Here is a 25775-nt window from a genome sequence, read left to right on the forward strand (position 1 = left end):
AGGAAATAGTCTTTCATAAAGCAATAAAGAAAATACAAATACAATGAGAATTTTAAATATTGTCCCTGTACAAACAGACTGGCACCCTGTCAAAGTCTGCTTGATTCCTACCTTGCACACAAGGTTACAGGGAGAATAAACTAGATGGAGCATGTTTTTATTTTACAGTTACTGAACGACATTTATTTCATTAAGTTCCTTTCATAGCATGCAATTAAAAAGTGTTCAGTTTCAATTCTCAAATTTCTCATTACATAGACATACACTTAAACCCACTAATAGCACTTTTGTTCTGATAAATGGCTCAGGGTTTAAGGTACCAATTCCTTACGTCTCCAGATATGACCACCCATTCATAAGAACATTATAAAAATAATAAATCCAACTACAGAATTCTGATGAACGTGGACATATTATAGAAGGAAGAAACACAGAAAGATGTGTAAGACTGCATGGCACTCCCATGAACAGAGCCACACTCAGTAATTCAGGGCCAGTTTGAAGTTTTCTATTAATTCAACATTACCAACAAAAGTCTACTTACACTAGTTCAATTTAATTAGAAGACATTTTGCTTGGATTTCACAGCAGCTCTAACCTTGATAAATCTGTGATAACTGGACACGCATTCATTCCCCAATATTACCTGCATTAAAGCTTCTCTAATGCACAGTTTCAAATTACTGGGCTAGAATACCCTTCTTGTTGACAAAATGTTAGATGTGCCAACCTCAGAGTTGACGTGGGATTTGGTCACATAGGACAGCCATATCCATGTTGATGAATACCAACACTTTTTTTAGAAATAGATTGCGATCAGCTGAAATGAGGCCCAGTGCCTCTGTCACAGAAGCTGCAACTAGTTCTGAAACCAAACATAGTAATTCTACACAGCATAGACCAACGGCAAAGTTGTGCATTAACATTAAAACAATGCAGGCCAACCTGTGCAAAAATAAATTCTCTGTAGAATAGTCTACTGGAGTATTTTTTTAGGCTTCTACCAACATTAAAACTAATATTACACCCAAACCTAATAACTGTACTGTTCTATCGGAGTGCGGCACAAACCTTACCAAATGGAAGGGATGTCCACACTCCATAATAATTCTTTAACCATACCATAAATACTAAATGTGAAAGTGACACAACCTCACAAACACAAGTCCTGGGTGCAAATATGTTTTATTAATGCAAATACCACTCACAGGCTTCTTTCATCTTGGACCCAGGAGTACTTCCGGTGCTAAAGGCACAGCCCATTGTAAGCACTTCTGGGTCAACTGGAAGCCCCACAAAGAAGGGATCATTAATCCTGGCAGCTCCCCCGGTAGCCCCCATGTAAACCAACAGGGCTGTCCCTTAGAACTACAGGTCCCAGCATGCCCCGCTGGTGTACATGTGGTAATCCTGACCCAGGGAATATATAAATTAAATAGTGAAGATTAATGTAAAATAAGATGATCACGAGAATACAGAGGGCCCAGGGCTAGAAACTTGAATATTTTTTTTTTTTTGGTTCTTTATTTCACCTTATACAATTTCTTGTATTAGGAATTTGTTAGTTTTCGCATACCCCTTGGGGTCAGAGCGCAGGGTCAGCCATTGTACAGTGCCCCTGGAGCAATTACAGGTTAAGGGTCTTGCTCAAGGACCCAGCAGAGAAGGATCTCTTTTGGCAGTGACGGGGACTCAAACCGGCAACCTTCTGGATACCAGCACAGATCCTTAGCCTCAGAGCCACCACTCCGCCCAACATTAACCAGGACTCCGACTTCAGGAAAGCACATTCACAACCATGCCTGATGCCATAATTAATGTTGTGAGGCTTAGAGAATTCAGAATGGGTGAGGCTTTATGATAACTGTAGAGGGTGATGTAGCTTACACCAGCTGTTAAAGAGCAGGAGCCAATCAGGGACACTAAGTGACAGAACACTTACATCGAGGATGGAGGACATCTTGTCAGCCCACTTTATGAATGACTCACTACTAAAAACATTAGAATATATGAGAAGAATTAATAATTAAAACGGCTCTGGTATTTCAACACTAAACCATGCACTTCAGCTTCAAGTTTTTAGGATATGACATACTATACATTTTTATAAAACTCTTAAACAAAATGTTATTTCAAAAGACGAACATCCCTTGAACTAAAAAGTCCTTGGCTGCTTTAAATTTGCCAGGCACGCAACTGTAAGGCCAGAAACGTGCTTCAGTACACTTATTACCAATTGTTCACATTACTCCACTTAGCAGGTCTGACTGCTCTCATTTAAAACTAAATGTGAAAGTGCAGACAGGTCTCCCTCCCTGCCGTTTTTAGACCTCTGTGACCTTAATCTAAGAGAGCAGTGCCAACGCATACAGACCAGCCTGCTACTAACCACCCCCCTACCCCCCCACCAAAGCTTGCCGCAGTCTGATTTCAAATCATTTTACTTTTTCTCCCTTCTGGGAGCCAGGGTGACACACTGCCCTTTGCAGAGAAGACAAATATCCAGGACTCAGCTGGTTTTGCAATTAACCATTTCATCAACAGGGACATGAGAGACAAAGAATGTCTGGTTGTAACAAGTGAAAATGTAGAACATGAAGAAATTGAAAGATGGAACAACACAAAGAAAGATCAACTCAGTGGAATGATAGGTATACATATTAAAAAAATGGAAAAAGAGGAGGCTTTTTAAACATTGCTGCATGCAATTATTGACAGGGTTCAAATCCTAGTAATGACAGCATCCCACTCTTCAAGCCAAACTGAACAAGTTCTGTGCTGTAGCTAAAGGTGCTAATGAAAACAAGCCAAAGGCACATGGAAACCCAGACACTGAATCCCCACAATCATGAAGTGTGAAGAAGACAACCTTCTCATCACATTCATGTCTTTGGATGTGATTAAACCAGCAAAGAGTAGAAACAAAAAAGATATGTATGCAAATGTATTTGTTAAATAGAAGGAAATAGCACTCATTCTGCTTCAGACACACATCCTCATTTGCTCATTTGTCAGAGAATGGTATTATAAAACAAAAAGATATAACCTATTCAGAATATATTAAGCATATTTAAATGTAGATTTTCCCCCCTTTTTAAATGCAACGTAGCCATTCACAGGATGTCACCCTTTTTGTGGTTTGAGATACAAATTAATGCCAAAGACTGGAACAGACAGAAAGGCAGCCAAATAAACTAGAAGCAGCGTCAGGTGTTGAAATAAGGAAGCAGATTCTGTATCATGTTCAGATGGACTTTACTCACCAAAAACACTAAACAAACATGACAGAGTCATGAAAGACAGGATACCCCCCTCCATCCTTCTGTGACACTATCAAAACCATTGTGAAACCAGAGGGTGACTTGCCAAACACCTATTGTGTACAGTGAACAGTATCCCAGGGTGATATACAAGCACAGAATTGCAGTGTGCTAATGATGTGCATTAACTGACCTGCTCAGGGTCACACAGAGACAAAAAATGGGCCCTGAAAAGCTAGAGGCCACATAGAAAATTAAGGTCCAAGCAAAAGAGTTGTAAAAAGCTTTGCTAGCACAATTATTCACCACACTCTCTAATTTGGCTTTAATTTAAACCTTTCTTGGAAGAAATGGAAACCTTACAAAATGGAAGGGATACCAACTAGACCTACAAAATGAACACTTCTTTTTTTTTAATATGCCCACCCAGTAACCCTAACCAGCAGTTGTGTGAAGACAGATTTGGTTTCAATTCCACGCACCTTATTTTAGTGCAGTATTTGGAAAACCTTCTACTCAATCTCTAACATGTTTATCCAGTTCAGCGGACTGACTATCTTGGCCATAAGGCCACAACCAACCTTAGACAGCAAATCAGTCTATTACAGGAAACATACACAAACAATAGTCCTAATTAAGAGCCACAAATTAAACTTAAAAATGGGCACAGAATTCTGGATCTATAAGACAGCAATAGGAGCTGCTGTGCCACAATGCTGCTCCAGTTTATTGAACCACTACTACTCTATTTAATATACCCCTTTTACGATTCAGTTAAATAAAGAGCTAAAGGCTAATTATTTATTCTTTAGTATACTGGAAGCCCTTTTACATAAAGGGCCATAAATTAAGCTGAATCATATTATATATATATATATATATATATATATATATATATATATATATATATATATATATATATATATATATATATATATATATATAAAGTGATGGACGGCCAGCAGCTCATCCCGGCCGACACATCCAGGCCGATACATGGCGTCTTCCCAGCAGCATGGAGGTGCCCTGGATTCCCGCAGGGCATCATGGGAGATGGAGTTCAACTTCACAGCCCTGCTGGGTGCCATCGTGTGACGCTGCAGGGAAACACAGGGATTTTTAATTTCCCTGGAGCCTTGAAGTACTCCCAAGTCATGGGGACAGAAGAGCAGAAGTACTTCCGGGCTGAAGAAAAATATGTCTTCATCTGACCCGGAAGTGCTATTGAATCACATTGACTGAAGGACAGGAGCACTTCCGGGTCAAGGACTATGGGAGACCCAGAGAGCTTAGCAGGAGTTGGGAGGGAGTGTGACGGAGCTGCTGGGAGGAGAGGAGGAAAATTATTGTATTTAGTACTAGTTGATTACCCATTATACATTTAAGAAGTAAAGATACATTGAGAACTACTGGAGTGGTTTCGGGTAAACTACATTTTAGAGACGGTATAACACAACACGTAAGTAGTACTAACAGCAGCTAAAATGTATTTGGATCTTCTCTTGGAAGTAGATCCCTTTTGAAAGGAGCTACACGACCGCTGTGGTAGAGAAATTACATTTTCTGTGTGATCGTCCAAATTTCTGCCCGACAACCTTGCACTATGTGCCTGTGATTTAAGAGAAAAATAATTCTGATAAATGTGGACGCTGCCCTTCCGTGCTTAATGGGCAAAAGGTCCAAACAATTCCCAAGTCCAACACTTTACATGAAGAGGTCTGTACATCTTATTAGATATAAACTCTCCATCTTCTTAAAATACTTGATCACAAAAGCAAACTTGAATGTTGCAGGGTTTTAGTGACCTGAATTTACCTTAAGGGACAAATGGAGTCCTGCTTAGATGGCGCCGATTACACTCATTCTCAAAGATTTCCACTCTCCCAGGAGCCGACAGGGCACTTGAAGTGTCACAAACAGTGCGAGAAGAGAGGACGCTGCCCGACATGTTGTTTACAGCTCGGCGCAGTTAAAAAGTAGACAGACGCAAAGCTGTTTTCCTCATCTCTTCTACTATCAAGTACTGCCAACTAAAAAAAAAGTTACAATGTGGCAGTTTCTGCGACAGTCACGTGGAAGAATAAATATTATAGTTATTGCTTGTTTATGGTGGTGGAGGTGCTTAGGGGCACTTTGTAGAAGAAAATTAAATTACTTCTTGGTGCTTTTAAACCTGTGTCGGGATCTGTCTGTTGGGTTTCATGGGGCAAAAGCACCCTCAAGTGTCCACTTACTCACTATATATATTATTATATACACACACACACATATATATCACAGACTTTAATAAGCATGCGCCCCTTGTTGCACAGAGCATCCACCCAATGGGTAACAGCACCCATTCAGTATTATTAGAGTTCGACAACCTTTGGGTACCTCTCAGTGCCCTAAGCAAGCACCCTTTAACTTTCATAAATGGCTCCCCTCTGCTGAAGGTGCATTAAGTGGCTGCCTAGGACACCTAATAGATTGACTGGCAACAAATAAAAAGGAAAGCCATTAAAAAGCACAGTAGTTTCGTTCACTGAGAGCGTCTCACTACCAGCTCACAAATGCAACCGCGCACAGCCTAACTGCTCCTAGCTCTGATGACACACACAGATCTCATTAATAATCATTAACAAAGCGTTATTCATCAAGAGGTTATGGGACACCTGACAAAAGGAATACAAAACAAGATCTTTCTTTCGGAGACAGATAAAGATGAGCACTGGCTTTCGTGTGCATTAACAACCTCTTTTTCCTGTATGCACTTGGTCAGGAAAAAAGCCAGCATCATAATGATGATATCAGTCTGACACAGTAAAACTAACAGCCCTGTGATACAGGTGTCTAATGTCCCCACTCTTTACGTAGTTGTAGGAAGTTTCAACATCAGTTAGCTTTCCTTTCTTCCAACAATGCTCTGTCCACTCAATCTCAGACCAAAGCTAGAGAAAACTGGAGATGGTAAAAATGAACTTGAAAGCTCATACCAGGAGCATTCAAGTCCGTATGTTGCTAAAGGCTACTAAAGACTGCAGTTAAAGGTGACCCAATTAAAGATTTTTGGCTCAAACACATTTTTTGTTTAACCGTTCAAATTCATTTTGGTAAAGATTGAAATCTGGTACAAGTGTATACCAGTAATCTATTTTGAATCTTTAAAATTGATACAATTCAGACAAATGCGCTCTACTAGACAACTAGAGCACCAGGTACAGTACATGCTAACTGCTGATGTGCTGTTACAGGACAGGGCATATGTGAAATCAGCACTGCCGGTTGAGTATGTAGAAACCTGTGGGCATGACAGAGAGGAGTTGGGACTGGTGGGCACCAGGGGTGTAATGTAAGACAGCAGTTTGACTATTTCAGAATGTTAAGGGGACATTCGATTACTTACAGAAATGTCTGTTTGAAAGATTTTCTTGAAAAAATGTGAAACATTTTGGAAAACAAATAGCAGGGCTATATTGGAGTTTTTTTTCCCCCCTGTATTTCACATTTTTCTAAAAATACAGAACCTTTGCCACATACAGTATATGAAAATATATCACCATTAAGCAGTAGTAAAAACAAAACTTGCTGAAAAAAATGATAGTTCTCTATTTAACCCATTAGCGTAATACAATTCTTACACCATGCAGCTCCACAAAAAAAGGTCAATATATAAAATTAAAATTAGGTCCCTGAATTAAACTGACTGGCTTATTATCATGGCTGGACATGGCTGCCACACGTTCCCAGCATTTATTTGACACGTCTTCTGAGCACATCCTTAGATATTAACGCAACACGTGCACGACTTGCAGTACCAATATATAAAAAAAAAAAAAAAAAACGCGCGCTGCATGTTCAAGTTGGAACATAACGTCAGAGTCTCTGTTTACTATCAAAATGTGACAGCGAGCCACTTTGCAGATCCTACATGATCAATGTGCGTGCTTCGATGTTTGATGAATGGTTCGATGTGGTGAAGTAAACCATGAGACTTAAATGCGGACATACAACTGTATTTGTGGTGGTTTTCTTCATCTATTTCTCGCATAGGCAATACAAGTGTTGCATATTCCCCAATGTAATGACGCAATACATTTTAAAAGGTCTCACATTCTGTCTTCTGTGTCTTTTTTTTTTTTTTTTTTTGCACCTTCGCAACAGCATCAGAATGTACAGAACCGCACTTTAGCCACGGGTTTGGGGGAAGGTACATTTTGTGATTAAAATGTAAAATTCAATTTTAATCTCGTTTACTTTGTCTTTAAAGTAGGACGTCATAAACATCATCTTAAAACTAATCCACTCGTTAATTACTACATGATTCTGGCAACCCAGCGCAACAGCAGGCAGCAGCTGCCACACAGAACACATTAAATTTATGATATTCCAGCTCTCTGCACATTTAGAATCCTGATTTATATTTGATATCACTTTGAATATGAAAATGTGTTAAAGCATGTAGGTTATATTTTACAAATAAATCGTTAACTTCATTTACATAATAAATACTGTTTATACTTACACATGCTGTGGATGCATGGTGGCGGAGTGATAGTGCTGCTGCCTCGCAGTAGAGTCTCTTTTGTGTTCTCTGCCTGGAATTTGCATGTTTCCCTGGTGGGTTTCCACAGTGTGCTCCAGTTTCCACCAAGGACATGCAGGTTTGTGGATTTTGTGATGCTAAAATGACACAAGTGTATGTGTGCTTGTATTCAAGTTGCAATGAGCTGATGCTCCCATCCAGGGACTGTTTCTTCCTTGCACTCAATGCTAGCTAGAATGGGCGCATACCTGGATTGATGGATGTAATCATTAAACATTTTTTTCAGAGCTATTGTGGCAAGGTGTCCTGGGAATTTAATGGATGTTTCAGGCAATTCACAACACAGTGTAGCTGAACGTTGTTTTCTCACAGTGACGGAATCTCCCACTGCCACTCTGTGGAATATTTCAGATTTACGTAAAGTACGCGCTTAAGCATATCCAGTACACCGCTTACGTAGCAGTAGTGCCTGCAGGTGCACGAGTCGTGTTGTGTGAAGTATAAACCCAGCCTTAGCCTCTCTGTTGTTTTGCTTAAGGCTAAAATTCTTGCCTCCAATCCATTAGAAGATACACGAATACACATACCCAGACTGTGGCAAATTTAGTTTCACCAATTAAACCCTGACATGCATTATCTTTGAATACGTTGCAGGGGAATAAAAATACAGCTAAAAATAAAATACAGTCGCAACAAACTCTACACAGCAGAATACAAATCAAATCCTACCTCAAGAAGCCATAAGACATCAGCTTAAAATCTGCTAAACCATTCCACCCCCCAAAAAACATACTGGTCATTCATAAAGCATAGAGGAGACAAAAGACACCTAAGCAACTGACCTAAAAACGGGATTAGTATTGTTTTCATCAGCATCACTGCACTGCTGGCTCATATGCTGAACACCATTAAAATATGAAGTATTAAATCTTCAAACTATTCTGCCATATACCATTTTCTCCATAATACTGGCTACCATAATGGCCCTACAAAGTGACTCAAGACTAAGATAATAAAACCAAGCATTTCTGAACAGTGCTAAAATAATATAGAAATATACTCTACATTGATGAGAGAGAGGAACACTGTGTCAAACAAATTAGCCCTGCAGGAATGAAGGTTCACACACCAAAGTGATTACAATCATGTGGAGTTAACATGTTCTCTCCGTTTTCACATAGGCTGTTTTCAGGTATTCCAGGTTCTTCATGCATCTTGCAGACATGTATACTATTATCTTAAATGGAGTCTTTGAATTGGCCCAGGAGGAGTCAACATGCCCAGTGATGGACTGCGGACTGCCATTCTTCACAGAGTTAATTCCCACTATGCACACAATACTGTCAGGAAAGACTCAAGCTGTACATTTCTCTGTGGTAGAATAAAATATTGTAGATCAAGAGCTTTACATTTCATCCTGTTACTGACTAAAGGGTTTCTGGATAACTGCAGGTTTTTACTTCTTAACTATCATTTTTATCCCCAAAAAGTCTAGCAATGTGTTCTTATCGAACATGAATGCTGTATTCCAATCGTACTAGAGTAAAAGCCCCCCCACCAGAACTAAGAGCTGGTATAAAAACATTTCACATGAAGTGCTAAAAAAATTATCAACATATTGCATCTCAACAAAGATTTGGGTAGCAGAAAATTTAAGATAAGGCAACTAATTAAGCAAAAACTGAATGACCTCTAACAAGATGACGGGTTTAAAAGACTGCCCCAGGGCAGAGAATGCCTGCATCTGAAGAACAATCACCCTGCAAGTAAAAATTAAAAAGACCAGCACAATGCATAAGACAAGTCTACATCCTAATGGGTGTCCTCTAAGGTCAGCTCAAGCAATTAGAGGAGATGCACCAGCATATCCCAGCAGACTACCATACACAGAATTCACTACAGAATTAACACAACTCTCCCTAGAGACATAGCAACCCAATTTAATTGTTAAAAAGATATATATCCCTTGTTAGAGTACAAGAATATTAAAATGTTGTTAGATACTGTAGATTGGTTAGATACAGTGGAGTTTTGGAGTTGGATCCCATGCAGATTTTGTTTGTAAGCTGGAGGTTTTGTTTTCCTTTTTTTTTTCTTCCCATTCATCTGACTAATCACCAGACTCCTACATCACGATATTGTATACTGTATAAGGACACTACATTTCTACTTATTTATCGGTTTTCCAAGACCATATAGGTTTGTTGGTTTTTCCTTTGGTATTTATTCCTTAATATTATTTCCTAATCTTATTTACATTTTTTTGTAGCTTTCTCTTTGACATCTTGCAAAGCACTTTTTCATACAAACAGTGTAGTTCAATGTGCTATACAAATAAATGTTAGTAGTGCTGGGCAGTATGACCAAAATTCTATATCATGGTATTTTTCAAAATGATACCAGTTGCACGGTATTCGACGGTATTTTTTTTCCCCGTGCACGAGTGGATGTTAACCACATTTTCCACTGCAATTTCTGCAGTAGACTGGCTAAGAATAACCTATTCCACTGTCATGAGAATTGTACATTGTACAAAACAACGTTTTAATGTGCATACACGTATTAATACAGCTTTGCATGACCCCATAAAGTGATAGTTTTCAAGGGGGTGTCACTAATGAAGAGAAGGAATCACATTGCATGAGAGCTGCAGTCAAAATATAGAACCTTTTTATTTGAACAAAATTTTGCAAACAACTTAAACTAAAATTTTGACAACTTATTTTCAACCATCCGAAGAGGCATTTAGACTTAGTAAAATATCCAGAGGTGCTTGTCAAAAGTTGTATTGCACTGAACATGTTCTAGAAAAGGAATAAATAGTAAATATTTTTTGTAAACCAACTACACTTTCTGTAAATGTTAACAATCTCTGTCCACTGACACGTTAGCTATATGGATTGTAATGGCGTTGGTTATCTCGATCCACTGCTTGCTTTTTTTGTTGTAGGCAGTATCTTTGGCAAACGCGTCTGACTCGAGTGTCCTCTAGCTTTTTCAGTTTTACCCAAGGACATGGAGGGTGCCAATCTTAGTTCTATACATTCATGGTACACCAAAGCATGTTTGCGGCTAAGGTGGTGCAGCAAATTGCTCATGTTGCCGCCTCCGGCGACAGCTTTAGCTCGACAGCATTTGCAGTAAATAGTTGTTTGGTCTACATCCGACCTTTTAAAACCAAAGTATCTCCAGACAACAGACACGGCTCCTTTTTTTGGCAAAAGTTCTTCTGTGTCATCATATTCAATTTTATCATCTGCAACAGCTTCAGTTTCTGAATGTTCTCTGTCCATTTTCATTGCTCAATACCTCCAATAACTCATGTACTCCGTTGCATGCGTGTTTAGCGGTGTAAGGTCCCCCCTTAAACAGTTTTCCACTGCACCACGTTCCGAACGTTGTTTAAGCTATTTAAATCGGTATTGCGGTATAAGAAAAATCCATATCATAACAAAAATAAACGGTTTTTGGTATGAACAGGTATACCTCCCAGCAGTAGTTATTAGGCGTATACAGTCTTTAAAAACACTAACAGGGAAGGACAAATCAAGGCAGAGGGCACTGGAAATAATAACAGTCCTCAGATTGGTTTGGAAGCCATTTCTCAAGATCTCATATTTCAGCTCTCAGTTACTATAAAGCCACAAAGTCATAAGAGGCAGAAAAGCAATTGAGCCACAATAAGAATGTCATTGTAGAATTCAACACAAAGAAAAGTGATAAGTTTTCAAGACATAATAAAAGGAGAACATATTTCAAACATTAAGAATAAATCTAAATCAAACTGCAGATCATTGTTCACATCAACTGATTAAGTCTTTAGTAAAACTCGTCAAGGCCCATTGCTGAATATAGCAAACACGCAAATCCAAACTGAATGACTTCTGTTCAGTATCCTTTGAAGAAGATAAGATGCACCGTGGTATCGCCTGCCCAATTAACTGCTTTTCATGGCTTTTCTTGTATTATACAAATAAATGAACTGCTTTATGACACCCACTTGCTAAAGGTTATTACTACATATCTCAGGCAAAAATGCGCTTTACAATTACTTGGCAAGTAAAGTGAATCTAGGTGTTAAAACAAAAGGACACAGAAGTAAGGGCTTTACTGAACGGGTTTCAAGGAAGCTGAATTATTATGTAAAATAATGAAGTCAAAGTTAAATAAGGACAAAGGGCATATTAATTATTATATAAACACATTTAACCAATTTCTCTATTGACTAAGGCACTTACACATGTGCAGGATTGGTTCGAGCCTTGAACGCAACACTGCCCCAACTCTGTAACTCAATTATATGTGGGCTGTGAAAATAGAATCAGGGCTTTGTGCATTGCATGTATATTGTACTATTTAGGCCTGGGATAACTTTGAAACAAATGTCCATTATACAATTCTATGGGCATGTCTGATGTCATCTGGGAGGCAATCTTTATTTTGTTACGTCTCCCATTGGAGGTCCCCTACTCTAGGCAACTTACTCACATACTAAGTGATGGATGGAACACACTTGGATTTAATTTCCAACTCCTTAGGCCCTGCTTTATCTGTTTAGTGAGGGTAAATGCAAAACAGAAAAAGTGACCCCTACTTTGATGAGTTGACAAGCACTCAGAAAGCACAACAGGTCAATTTTAAGAGTGAAAATACAATTATTTTTTAATATGCAAAAATACAATTATTTGTTATCCAATGATAACAAATTGCAGTACCTTCATATACTAACCTGGCCAATAATTAGGCAAGGGTAGATACACTATAGGATCCCTAGCCTTCATCTTGTTTTTCAGCAATACTGCACTTCAAATACACAACACCAGTAGATTTGTACAACTGCATGGAATACAGTAGTAAAGTGCATTTATCTCAAGCAAGCCATCACCTACTTTATTTTATGAAACTGCTTATCCAGTACTAAGTTGAGGGAAGCTAGAGAGAATCCTGGCATTGGCCAAATGGCACAAACAAATCTTTGATGGTTTACTTCTATTACCACCAAATACCTCAACAGGGTGGATTTTAAGAACTACAGCTTGGCCTTCAATACACAGGCTCAGGGAAGTAATCTTGGCCTGGGTAACTGTAGACCACGGGGGGAAAAGTGAACTGAAAATCTTGCCATGTAAACTCTTTAAAAAATGATTGAACTCAGTCATTGCAGAAGAGTTCACAAAAAACTACATCAAGCTGGCCATGGACCCCACAGAAACTGTCAACTTTTCAAAAATAACCAAAATGCACAAAAGAGAAGCTAAAATGTTGTACCAATCACCAAGCACGGAATGTCATCTAGACAAAACACTTCAGAAAATACTGCTATAGCAAAACAGCCATCAGGGCCGATTCAACACTACTGAATACCATTAGCTCTGCACAGCTGCTCCATTTATGTACGTGTAGTGAGAAGAAATCATTACGAAAAAGATAAAATGCCCTTCCACTTTCCGAGGATAAGCACAAGGAGTAAGGGGACACAATGGAATCTGAACTGATGAAAATGTCTACAGTGGTGGCATGACTGTTTGCTACAGCAGACTGGTAAACCATCCACAGGGTTTGGAACTCTGTACACCAAAGGAAACAGCTTGGCATCACAGGATCCAACTTAACCACCAGTTTATACCAAACATGGACAGAAAGTCAGTGCCACATCATACGATTCTCACCGCTCAGGACGCCAATTGTTCTTAGCCATCTGGCATTTGGTAACACACCATTAAAGCCCAGGTTACCAATTTCAATGACAGCAAGGAGTACATACCCTAAATGACTAGGGCAGCACCACAATTGAAGAGCTCAGTTCCAAAATCAGCCAAGTACAAAAGATAAATTTTGGAGATAAATAGGAAAATCTGGGTCCATAAGCAGATTTTGAAACTACAGTAATCCCTCCTCCATCGCGGGGGTTGTGTTCCAGAGCCACCCGCGAAATAAGAAAATCCGCGAAGTAGAAACCGTATGTTTATATGGTTATTTTTATATTATCATGCTTGGGTCACAGATTTGCGCAGAAACACAGGTTGTAGAGAGACAGGAACATTATTCAAACACTGCAAACAAACATTTGTCTCTTTTTCAAAAGTTTAAACTGTGCTCCATGACAAGACAGAGATGACAGTTCTGTCTCACAATTAAAAGAATGCAAACATATCTTCCTCTTCAAAGGAAACAGAGAGGAAAGCAAACAAATCAATAGGGCTGTTTGGCTTTTAAGTATGCGAAGCTCCGCCGGCACAAAGCTGTTGAAGGCAGCAGCTCATACCCCCTCCGTCAGGAGCAGAGAGAGAGAGAGAGAAACAAAGTCAAAAATCAATACGTGCCCTTTGAGCTTTTAAGTATGCGAAGCACCGTGCAGCATGTCGCTTCACTAAGCAGCTGCACAGAAGGTAGCAACGTGAAGATAATCTTTCAGCATTTTTAGACGAGCGTCCGTATCGTCTAGGTGTGCGAACAGCCCCCCTGCTCACACCCCCTACGTCAGGATCAGAGAAAGTCAGCGCAAGAGAGAGAGAGAGAAAGTAAGTTGGGTAGCTTCTCAGCCATCTGCCAATAGCGTCCCTTGTATGAAATCAACTGGGCAAACCAACTGAGGAAGCATGTACCAGAAATTAAAAGACCCATTGTCCTCAGAAATCCGCGAACCAGCAAAAAATCTGCGATATATATTTAAATATGCTTACATATAAAATCCGCGATAGAGTGAAGCCGCGAAAGGCGAAGCGCGATATAGCGAGGGATCACTGTAAATCCCTAAAACTATAACACTACACTGTTGCAATTAGCAGGTTTTGAAGCTCAAACATATTTTCAGCGCATGACCAACTGCATGAAAAGTCACAATAACGTGTTCACTAAATTTCACCAAAAGGTGTAATTAGCAGATTTTGGAACTCACATCTTCAATTACAGAAGTTAACCAATATTCTTTAAAACCTGTAGTTCTAAATAATATGAATTTTGTCTAAAGTTTCATGTGGCATTACTATTCCATTTTCAATTTTAGTCATTCAAATCAATCCATCCACATTCAACCTTTTTAATTCTTATTCAGGGGGAGTAGAGACCACAGACTCTCTTGTCAACATCAGATGCAAGGCACAACCAGCCCCATACAGGGGGATGACCCATCTATATTCAATGGTAGGGGAAACACTGCACCCCATACCCGCTCATACCAGGTCAATTTAAAGATAATATTAAAGGCAGCTGCAGCAGTCTTCACATTCAAATCAAGGTCAAAGGCTCATTTTAGCATACTCTTTTCTTAGGAATGCTGCTGAGGCACTTTATATTACTACCATTGAGTTAACGGTATTCATTTGATTGGCCATTGCTAAGATTTTTCTCTTCTTGAGCTCCATGATGGCACCTGGACTAAACTGGAATGGATTTATAATCACATGTGACCTATTTTCAGACTCTTGCATTCAAATTGAACTTGCCATTATCTGCCTGTATACTGATCCTTTCAGAAGGCAGATAACAGTTTGGAATCGGAACGTAAAATATCCCTGGCATACACTGTGCCGCAAGTGCAGCATCCTGGACCCCGACTGGGCAGCACCGATCTACACATTCTTGTGGCCTCTACTTCCAACATTACACACCAGCAGCAGATGAATGATTAACACATCTTGACACAAGGAAAGTAATGTGATTCTCTATGAAGAATGTTCTTTAAAAATGAAAAGCTAACATTTCTTTTTGTTCTTCAGAGATGAGAAGTTAGAGACATATTAGTGCACTGGGTGGAAAACAACAGTCTGGGGAAGATTTCACAATCGTGGTGTAGTAGTCTGGCTGACAATTATAATAAGGGGGTAGTCCGCAGTATATCGTATTGTCTATTTTAAGAGGATTTCTTTAACGATTTCTGCCCACAGAGGAATAAAGTTTTTTGGTTACGAAGGCAAGTGGTTGATTTTGTGTGACACAAGGACTCCCACATTAGTCACAATATATTTCTTTTTATGTACTACATTATGTTTCAGTATTACATTAGTAATAATTTTAGCCATAATATATACAGCCGTTACTAAAAATAAGGTCAATTCAATTAAAATGTGCAAATAATACAGCACCATGTCTTTTGGATGTGGGAGAAAAACAAACTCCTGAAGAAAGCCCATCTGAAGAGCGAGAGGCCAGGTATTGAACACAATTTTATCTCAGAAAAATCTAAAACATCTATGTTCCCAAAGTCACTCTGGAATGCACAGGAGATTTCCTGGGAAGAGAGAAGGCACTGTCCATCCAAACTTGGACCGGTTACACTTTATCCCAGCAGATGTTTTTGGTATTGTTGCAAGAACCATATTTGGTTAAAGACGGTGGATAGGGTCCTTCGAGTTATCGGCCGGTTTGCTGCCTTTCCCTGTGGTCTTCGGAGTTGGGTTAGGCTCTGGGGATGTGATGCTTGATCGTCATCCAGGCTCCCCTGGACCTGTAAGCTTTCAGTTAGAGTTAGGTTCTGGGAAGCAGTTTCCTTGCCTCTACACTCCAGGGATTTCTCCCTTGGCCTTGTGTGCTGTCCTTATGTAGGCCATATCTGGGTACAGACAGTGGAACACAGGTGTATACAGCTACAAGGCAGTGCAAACCAAATTTGGCTACCAAAAAAAAAAAAAAATTTGGACAATATATAGTATACTGTCAATTTGCATGAAAAGAAAACTGACAAAACACGTGATTCAGACTAAAGTTACTTTAAGAAAAATGAAAAGCAAAACCTTGAATGTTTAGTATTTAATATGGCTTGGTTCTGGACTTCACACTGTACACTAGAGATAAAAACTAAACAAAAACTGCTTGGGTGGAAGTGTCTGTAAGGATCTAAATGCCAACCTTTGAGAGGGGAATGGTTCATTCCAACCAACAATCATGTACTTCACAAATCTAAGTTTATAAAGCCTGGCCTTGTGCTGGGTAAGACAACATGCATTATGCCATTTATTTACTTACCATTTTCAAAATGCTTTTGGATTAAATCATTAGGTATTTGTACAAATTGTTTGCACATTTCCAAACCACTGTCATGTTAAATTGGATTGCTCTGGGGCTTTTTTACCAGACGTAGGGACAGAACAAGCAGCTTTCCAAAGGAGTTCATCACTCATTATAGCCATGATGCTGCCACATATTTTATATGAGGTGCAAATAATGCGAAATATGAAAAGCTACTGCTCTCATTTACATAAGTGGGTTAGAAAATTGATGAATGGAAGAAAATACACTGACTAATCATGGTTAAGTTGAATGAACTGTTCTATTTATACAGAACAAAAACAAAAAAAGCTCAGTTTTCCTGTGTCACAGTAATAAATAAGTGTAGTAAATGAGTATAAAGGCAAGTGCTACAAGGAATGAAGACTGACAACCTACAATAAGTCTTATAAGACCATTCTGTAATTATAAAAATGCTTGTCATTGTGTAAATTAAGAAGATAAAATTTTCTTGGGTACAGTATTATAAAAGCTTATTAATGGGTTTCTTTAAAATTGTTCTGCATGTCGATAAGGCCTAGCCAGTACCAAAACAAGCACCACACAAGTAATGATATATCCAGTTTTCCAAATAACCATTCTAAAAAGGTCAAATGTGCCAACGTTTCCCCAAGGCTGTATGGAGTACCAATCTGGCCCACAAGGACACCAGGCCAAAGCAGTGTTGCCTAACCAACAAAATTCCATGAAAGGTGGAAGAAAATAAATCAAACAATCATAAGGAGCACAGGCAAACTCCACTCTTAAGATATTACAATGGCTGAGCTTCGCGCTGCGCCACCATGCTGCTCCACTGTCAGTGGCATTTAGAACCCATCCTTGGTTCTCTGATGGATTTCCATGCGGCGTTACAGGTGTGCTATTTTCGCTCACCTTTGGACGCCAACATAATTGTGTGTGCGGGACTTCCAGTGCATATCTGACTGCTAAAATGTGAAATGCCAGATTTTTTTATACGTTTGACATCACTTCTGCCGTAGTTAGTAGCGTCACTGGAGCGAAGGGGAGGGGAACCGAGTGGCCGCAGACTCTAATGTGCATTGTACCCATGAATGTGAATGAGTCCCGTATCTACCTAGAAACGTACAAAGACTTTCTTTAAGCTCTAATAGCTCAATTTAAATGTAACATCCGCAGAGAATTCAGGTCTTGATCGTGTGAAGGCAGTTGAATAAAGCAACCAAGGCAGTATCCGTCTATTGGGAGGTGACGCCCCTGTTCAAGACCCCCTCCCCCAACCCACCTCTTTATAAAAAATATATAATCAGGCAACAGCAGTTAACAGTTCAGTCCGCCCCCCCCCCAAAAAAAATCAGATCGACTCAAACCCCCAGTACTCACTCGAAAGCAAAAAACAGACAGCAGGTCCCAATAATGAGGAAAAGGGTGAGGTAGAAGACGCCTTTCTGACGGGCCATCATCACCCTGCCATCACAGCAAAATGTGTTCTTGCCGGGAAGCTTTTCCCATTTTCGCGTTACCTTCTTCGCGACCATTACTGCCGACATTTTGTCTAATTTCTATTATTATCACACCCTCCTTAAAATAAATACTCCTTTCTTGACGTCTTTGAGCGCGGGCTGGGCGCAGTAGTGCTTCAAGGCAGACTCCGAAGGTTGTTTCAATTGTGTTTGTCCCACCTCCACGGTTTCAAATTCCACTCTTGTTGTTGCTCTCCTGTCCCCAAACTAAGGCGCATCTTAGCCACACGCCTTTCGGATTCGAGCCGAGCGATCCAGTGCCCGGCTCTGTGAAAAGACGTGCGAGCGAGCGCTCTTTGTTCTAATATTCCTCTTTCAGGCTGATGGCAATCCTTTGTCGTTACTCAGTTTATCAGATTTCGACAGATCTTTCAAAACCACTCCAAAACCCAAGTGCTATCCTTTGGTGCTTTCCGTTAACACCGCTGACAGACTGGACGGAAACATTTATTCTGCAGTCCATTCGGGACCGAAACTCACATGGCTGTGGAGAACGCGAGCTGTATAAAGCCTGCTTTTACTGCATCCTCATCTGAACGAATTCTGCACTATCCCTCTGAATGGTACTTCTGAATTTCACAGATTACCATTCTTCTGGAAAAATAAAATTGCCCTGTTCTTAGATGTCGCTGAAGATCACCAGTTTCCTGCAGCTCCCGTGCGTTTGTTCAAGTCCTACGCCTGCCTCATTTTGTGCGTCTGATCAATGGGAGCAGGAAACACGCCTCGTATTTAAATAAAACTTCTTAAAGACACAGATCACCTACAAAAAGAGCTGCTGAGCCACCTGCGGAGAAAGCAAAGTATGTCAGTTTCACGCTTCTCTGTTACAGTAGGAACACTGTACTTCCGAAATCATTTAATAATTTGCTTTTCCTAATAGTATGTATAATTATTAGCAATTTTACTTTTACTAAGCATTTGTTCAAATAATTGATTTTCAGTCCTCATAATGAATGTATTTTTAAAGATCCTGTATACAATTTAAAGACTGTTATACACTGTATTATACACTTTCACTTTCTGCACACTTTATTCAGCTTATTTTAAATGGATACATATGCCATTTCTACTCTTCAATCTACAGTGGTGTGAAAAACTATTTGCCCCCTTCCTGATTTCTTATTCTTTTGCATGTTTGTCACACAAAATGTTTCTGATCATCAAACACATTTAACCATTAGTCAAATATAACACAAGTAAACACAAAATGCAGTTTGTAAATGGTGGTTTTTATTATTTAGGGAGAAAAAAAAATCCAAACCTACATGGCCCTGTGTGAAAAAGTAATTGCCCCCTTGTTAAAAAATAACCTAACTGTGGTGTATCACACCTGAGTTCAATTTCCGTAGCCACCCCCAGGCCTGATTACTGCCACACCTGTTTCAATCAAGAAATCACTTAAATAGGAGCTGCCTGACACAGAGAAGTAGACCAAAAGCACCTCAAAAGCTAGACATCATGCCAAGATCCAAAGAAATTCAGAAACAAATGAGAACAGAAGTAATTGAGATCTATCAGTCTGGTAAAGGTTATAAAGCCATTTCTAAAGCTTTGGGACTCCAGCGAACCACAGTGAGAGCCATTATCCACAAATGGCAAAAACATAGAACAGTGGTGAACCTTCCCAGGAGTGGCCGGCCGACCAAAATTACCCCAAGAGCGCAGAGACGACTCATCCGAGAGGTCACAAAAGACCCCAGGACAACGTCTAAAGAACTGCAGGCCTCACTTGCCTCAATTAAGGTCAGTGTTCACGACTCCACCATAAGAAAGAGACTGGGCAAAAACGGCCTGCATGGCAGATGTCCAAGACGCAAACCACTGTTAAGCAAAAAAACATTAGGGCTCGTCTCAATTTTGCTAAGAAACATCTCAATGATTGCCAAGACTTTTGGGAAAATACCTTGTGGACTGATGAGACAAAAGTTGAACTTTTTGAAAGGCAAATGTCCCGTTACATCTGGCGTAAAAGGAACACAGCATTTCAGAAAAAGAACATCATACCAACAGTAAAATATGGTGGTGGTAGTGTGATGGTCTGGGGTTGTTTTGCTGCTTCAGGACCTGGAAGGCTTGCTGTGATAGATGGAACCATGAATTCTACTGTCTACCAAAAAATCCTGAAGGAGAATGTCCGGCCATCTGTTCGTCAACTCAAGCTGAAGCGATCTTGGGTGCTGCAACAGGACAATGACCCAAAACACACCAGCAAATCCACCTCTGAATGGCTGAAGAAAAACAAAATGAAGACTTTGGAGTGGCCTAGTCAAAGTCCTGACCTGAATCCAATTGAGATGCTATGGCATGGCAAGGCGGTTCATGCTAGAAAACTCTCAAATAAAGCTGAATTACAACAATTTTGCAAAGATGAGTGGGCCAAAATTCCTCCAGAGCGCTGTAAAAGACTCATTGCAAGTTATCGCAAACGCTTGATTGCAGTTATTGCTGCTAAGGGTGGCCCAACCAGTTATTAGGTTCAGGGGGCAATTACTTTTTCACACAGGGCCATGTAGGTTTGGATTTTTTTTTCTCCCTAAATAATAAAAACCACCATTTACAAACTGCATTTTATGTTTACTTGTGTTATATTTGACTAATGGTTAAATGTGTTTGATGATCAGAAACATTTTGTGTGACAAACATGCAAAAGAATAAGAAATCAGGAAGGGGGCAAATAGTTTTTCACACCACTGTATACTCAATACCCCATAATGACAGTGAAAACATGTTTTCACAAAGAGTTGCAAATTTATTAGACATCAAAAACTGAAATCTTTCATTCATATAGGTATAAATACCCTTAATTCTGTACTTTGTAGAAGCCTCTTTGAAAGTGTTTATTATAGCTTTGAGTCTTCATTGGGTTAAGTCTCTACAAGCTTTGCACACAAGGATTTGGGCAGTTTATTCCATTCTTCCTGGTAGATCCTGTCAAGCAGTGAAGCTTCTGTAAACTGCCATATTCAGGTATCTCCACAGATTTTATATGGGGTTTAAGTCTGTGCTTTGGCTGGGCCTTTCAAGTGCAGCCAGAGACTTGTCCTGAAGCCACTCCAGCATTTTCTTGGCTGTATGCTTCAGGTCATTGTCATTCTGAAAAGTAAACAGTCACAAGTTGTGTGCACTCTGAAGTGTTTTCTTCATGTTCCTCTCTGTATGTGGCTGCTTTCATCCTTCCCTCAATTCTGACCAGTGTCGTAGTGCCTGCCATCATGAAGAACTCCACTGCATGGTGTTGCCACCATAATGCTTCACTGTTGGAAAGGTATTAGACAGGTAATCTGCAGTGCCTGGTCTTTGCCACACATAGTACTTGGAGTTCTGCCCAGAGAGTTCGGTTTTTGTTTCATCAGACAAAAGAATCTTTGCCCTCATGCTCTTACTGTCCTTTAAATGCAATTAGGAAAAGTCCAAGTGGGTCGTCATGTGCCTTTTACTCAAGAGTGACTTTCATCTGATTGATGGAGTACTACTGAGGTGGCCATCCTTTTGTCAGGTCCACACACCACAGGAGAGGACTTCTGATGGACTGTTAGAGTGACCATTGGTGTTATGTTTCAGATGAGGTTCCTCCCCTGGCTTGGGTTTCAAATGTCTCTTTGATGTCTATTTTGCTCAATTGTTTATGAAAGCATTGTTGATTATTTAGTTTTTCATGTTTAAGCACCTTTCATTAGGTGCCATGTATTTTGTGGATGGTCCTTCAAGGGGCAGGGCCACCTGCCTATCACCATCTACTCTAAAAAGGCTGATGATAACCCACAGTATCTTGTGGTTAATTGTGAATGTGCTCTTGGTGTGATGAGTTCTCTTGAGTTTAAACTGTTTTTTTTGTGATTTCTGGATATTTTGATCCCTTGCTCTGTTTTTTTCATTTCGCCTTTTGGATTGAGTATTTGGACATTTTGTGCCTTTGGTTTACCAATTTTGAAGACATTACCTTCTGTGCCTTTGTGCTCACCTGAGTTTATGTTTCTTCAACAAAGCTTTAATAAAAATAAATTGTTCTATTTATTGAGATTCTTCATCTTCCATTTTGGGTGACTAGCCCACTAGTGAGCATTTTGAGTATTTTTAGGGACTTGCGTGCTTGGCAACTTTCTATTCAAAACAAATTTCTTAGTCACCTCTCTAACTAATGCGATTCTTGCTGAGTTTGGCTAGATGCCCATCTCTAGGAAGAGTCTCGGTGTCCCAAACATCTTCCAATTAAAATGATTGAGGTCATTGTGCTCCCAGGAACACTCAAAGCTTTAGAAATGGTTTCATACCCTTGCCAGGAGAAGTGAAGCAAAATGGCACCTTTTATTGGTGAACTGAGTAAGATTTCAATATGCAAGCTTTCGAGGCAGTTCAGGCCCTTTTGTCAGGCAAGGTGTATTCTTTGAAGAAAATTTTACCTCCCACACCACAATGTCCTTAGACTTTTCGTAAACATTAGACTTTTGCTAAATACTCTAGCTCCCATTTGGCTGGCTTCAGTTAACCGTTTAACATTAGCTTTTATTCTACTTTAAAATAAAGTTATATATATACTGAATATATATACATTTCTGGGTTTTGAAGGTGCAGACCACAGCAATACAATGTTTTCATTATTCCTTTACACTCCTGGCTACAGTTATTATTTTTTAAGTCTGATCCCTCCTTCATCTTTGTTCTTTCTGGTCTTTTTCCTTCTAGATTTGAAATGGTAGATGACACAACCTCCGCTGATTTAATGCCACAGATCTGTTCTAGGCAGGTAGTTAACCTCACAATTAGGTCTCAATGGATGTCATATTATTGAGTTTCTAGTCCTCTCGGGTTGGTTGTTATTCCTTTAATGGAGAAAATACACAAACCACTTTTCTGACATCACAAAAATAAAAGAGATGTGGCCGTTGATGTTGTATGGCTTCAGTTTCTACTGATTATAATTGAATGCAGTGACTGAGTCAAATTAAATCAAAGTAGGTGGGGATTTTTATGATCCGTGTTGTTAAATTTGGATCACAGCAGTCAATCTTCTTCAGAGAAAAATGTTTAAATTTAATGTTCAGAGTAATGAAGCCCCACCTAAACCAAAAGTAGAATAACACCAATGCTTTTTAAGGGTTCTGTTGATGTTCTAAAAAAAGGATTTTGTCATATCTCTAAATATTATATTAATGATCTAAACACAATGTTTTGTTGCAACCAAAAAAGGACCAAGTATAACTACAACAACATTTTTTTGTATAGCACTAAATCACACAAAGAATGGCTTAATGAGCATCAATATGCGTTGTTTAATTGACAGCTTCTCAACCTTGACTCGCAAATATGCATGTTTATGATGGTTCTATAGTTATCCTGAATGTAACCATATATCATAAATAAAGGAGGTCCATATATTACTGTTCTCAAATGTCCTACAGTTGTTCAGAAGGTAACATCATTTGGTAGCCATTGAGACAACACAAGATTCTCCTATGCACTAAATAAAGGTCAATTTTCACGGTGCTGTAGAGCAGGCATGTCAAACACGCGGCCCGCAACAGAAATCTGTGCGGCCCGCATGACAGATCCTAGTTAGCAATAAACTTGTACAAAATGATTACTATCGTTTGTGATTGAATCATTCTGCATCTTTGGTTTTACTTATTGACTTTTCTTACTTCTGCCTTCTGACAAAAGCGCGTTTTCCCATGGCATTACGGTACCGGAAAAGTCATCTGCCAGTATAGCCACGAGCCTTGTCCAAAGTTAATGAGCCGCGACGTCGCAACTGAAGTGCTAGGCTGCAGCAGCCTGGCAGCAGGGGTGGCCTTTGGCATGTGCAAACTGTGCACCTGCACAGGGCCGCCACACCAATATATATTGAATATAAAACAGAAAGAGAAAATAACGGCACAGCTGATGGCAATGTGGCCAAAAAACATTGTGTTTCTTGTTAATTAGTACGCTGTATTTACTAATGTCGCTCGAGTCGGAGCAGTAAGCTATATGTAGTATATTAACGTTCTGCCATAATGAGAATATCATGGGCCGCCACTTGGTTTTCGAGTTACGGACACGTGCATATAGAAGCATGACATGAGCACGAGGTGGCTATGCAATGTCCGCAATGGATGTGGCCATCCGACGTGCATAAGATACCATATTGACATTGGTGGGCGAAGGGGCCATCGATTCTTTCTCTGCCCAGGGCCGCCACGAGCCTAGAGCCGCCTCTAGCAGGGTACACTACTGGCTGGGCTGCTGAGACTGGCCACTGGGCAGAACTGACCATCACGAGTAGTAATAGCTTGCATATTTTCACGTTTTTTTTGCTCTAGTTTTATGTAATTTTGTGCTAGTATTGTAACGAACAGTTAGTGCAGACTGCAGCTGAAGATCTGAAGTGGACACGAGAAGTTGGTGAGTTGTTTATTAACAAATGTTTGTGATTTTGAGTTTGTAAAATTAGCGTAGGTCAGGGGGCTTTTTGTATATCTGCTTATTTTACAATATAAACTTTGAAGTAAACTTAGTAAAGTAAAATTTGATTTTTGGAGGATTTGTTTTCCAACTTGAATTACTGAGCAATGAATTCAGTGAGCGTTTTCGTAATTTCAGTTCACACGAACAGGACTTTGCGCTGTTTACGTCACCATACTCTTACAACGTTGAGAATGCGCCTGAGAATATCCAAATGGAATTGATTGAACTGCAGTCAGATTCTATTCTGAAGGCAAAATACAACGAAGTTGGTGTGCCAGGCTTGTATGCTTACCTGCCACCCTCGTATGTGCAGATCTGTAAGTTGGCATCGAGAGTACTGTCTATGTTCTGAAGCACTTACCTTTATGAGCAATTGTTTTCGTTAATGAAAGCTACCAAAACCCTACATTGCTCAAGACTTACCGTCGAGCACCTTTCATCCCTCATAAAAGTTGCAGCTGCACAAGATTTCAAGCCTGATATTGACGAACTGGTTACTAACAAGAGATGCCAAGTGTCATGACAAAAGAAATAGATCTCACACTGTAAGACTCTTATATAAGCAATGAATATAATATAAATATATAAGGGCATAGCTAAGAGGCTAAGACTGTAATTGTACGCTGTTGTATAGAGATTGTATGGAAATTAGTTGCTTTTCTTTAAACTTTAAGTGTTACATTTTTTAAAGTTTTCAGTATGTTACAGTGCGGCCCGCTGACGCACGTATGGCAGTCGGAGTGGCCCACCAATGGTAGTGAGTTTGACATGCCTGCTGTAGAGCACACAGCTACACTGTCTAGTGTTCATTTATTTATATACACAGTGTAAATATATGTTTTTAAAAAAGGTTAAAGGTTATTTTCACAATTAAAGGAAAGAATGTAATTTCATCTGTATAGCCTTCATCAGATTTGCAACTGAAAAGGAAAGAGCAAGTAATATATGGGAGGGAAAGAAGAGAACAAAGTTAGAGCAGATGAAAGGAGAAAAGGTGAGAGATTATAAAGTTAGTCAGTCATTAAGGCCTGAAGAAATGTGTGATCTGTCCCCCCA

At 39.6% G+C, this 25775-nt stretch overlaps 1 protein-coding gene across 2 annotated transcripts in view; it reads right to left on the reverse strand.

Annotated features, from left to right (window-relative positions):
* Positions 1 to 25775, reverse strand: part of zdhhc9 (zinc finger DHHC-type palmitoyltransferase 9) — a 66271-nt gene that overhangs the window by 39053 nt on the left and 1443 nt on the right. Inside the window, exon 1 of one of the 2 annotated variants that reach the window (XM_028815887.2) lies at positions 18133 to 18984. The exons of the other annotated variant lie outside the window; for it this stretch is intronic. Within the exon in view, the coding sequence (XP_028671720.1) occupies positions 18133 to 18299 (167 nt within the window). The 5' untranslated portion in view covers positions 18300 to 18984. Of the gene's footprint in view, positions 1 to 18132; positions 18985 to 25775 lie in introns of those variants that run through there. 2 annotated transcript variants of the gene reach the window in all.

Source organism: Erpetoichthys calabaricus, chromosome 12 (genome assembly GCF_900747795.2).
Source record: "Erpetoichthys calabaricus chromosome 12, fErpCal1.3, whole genome shotgun sequence".
Taxonomy (NCBI): Eukaryota; Metazoa; Chordata; class Cladistia; order Polypteriformes; family Polypteridae; genus Erpetoichthys; species Erpetoichthys calabaricus.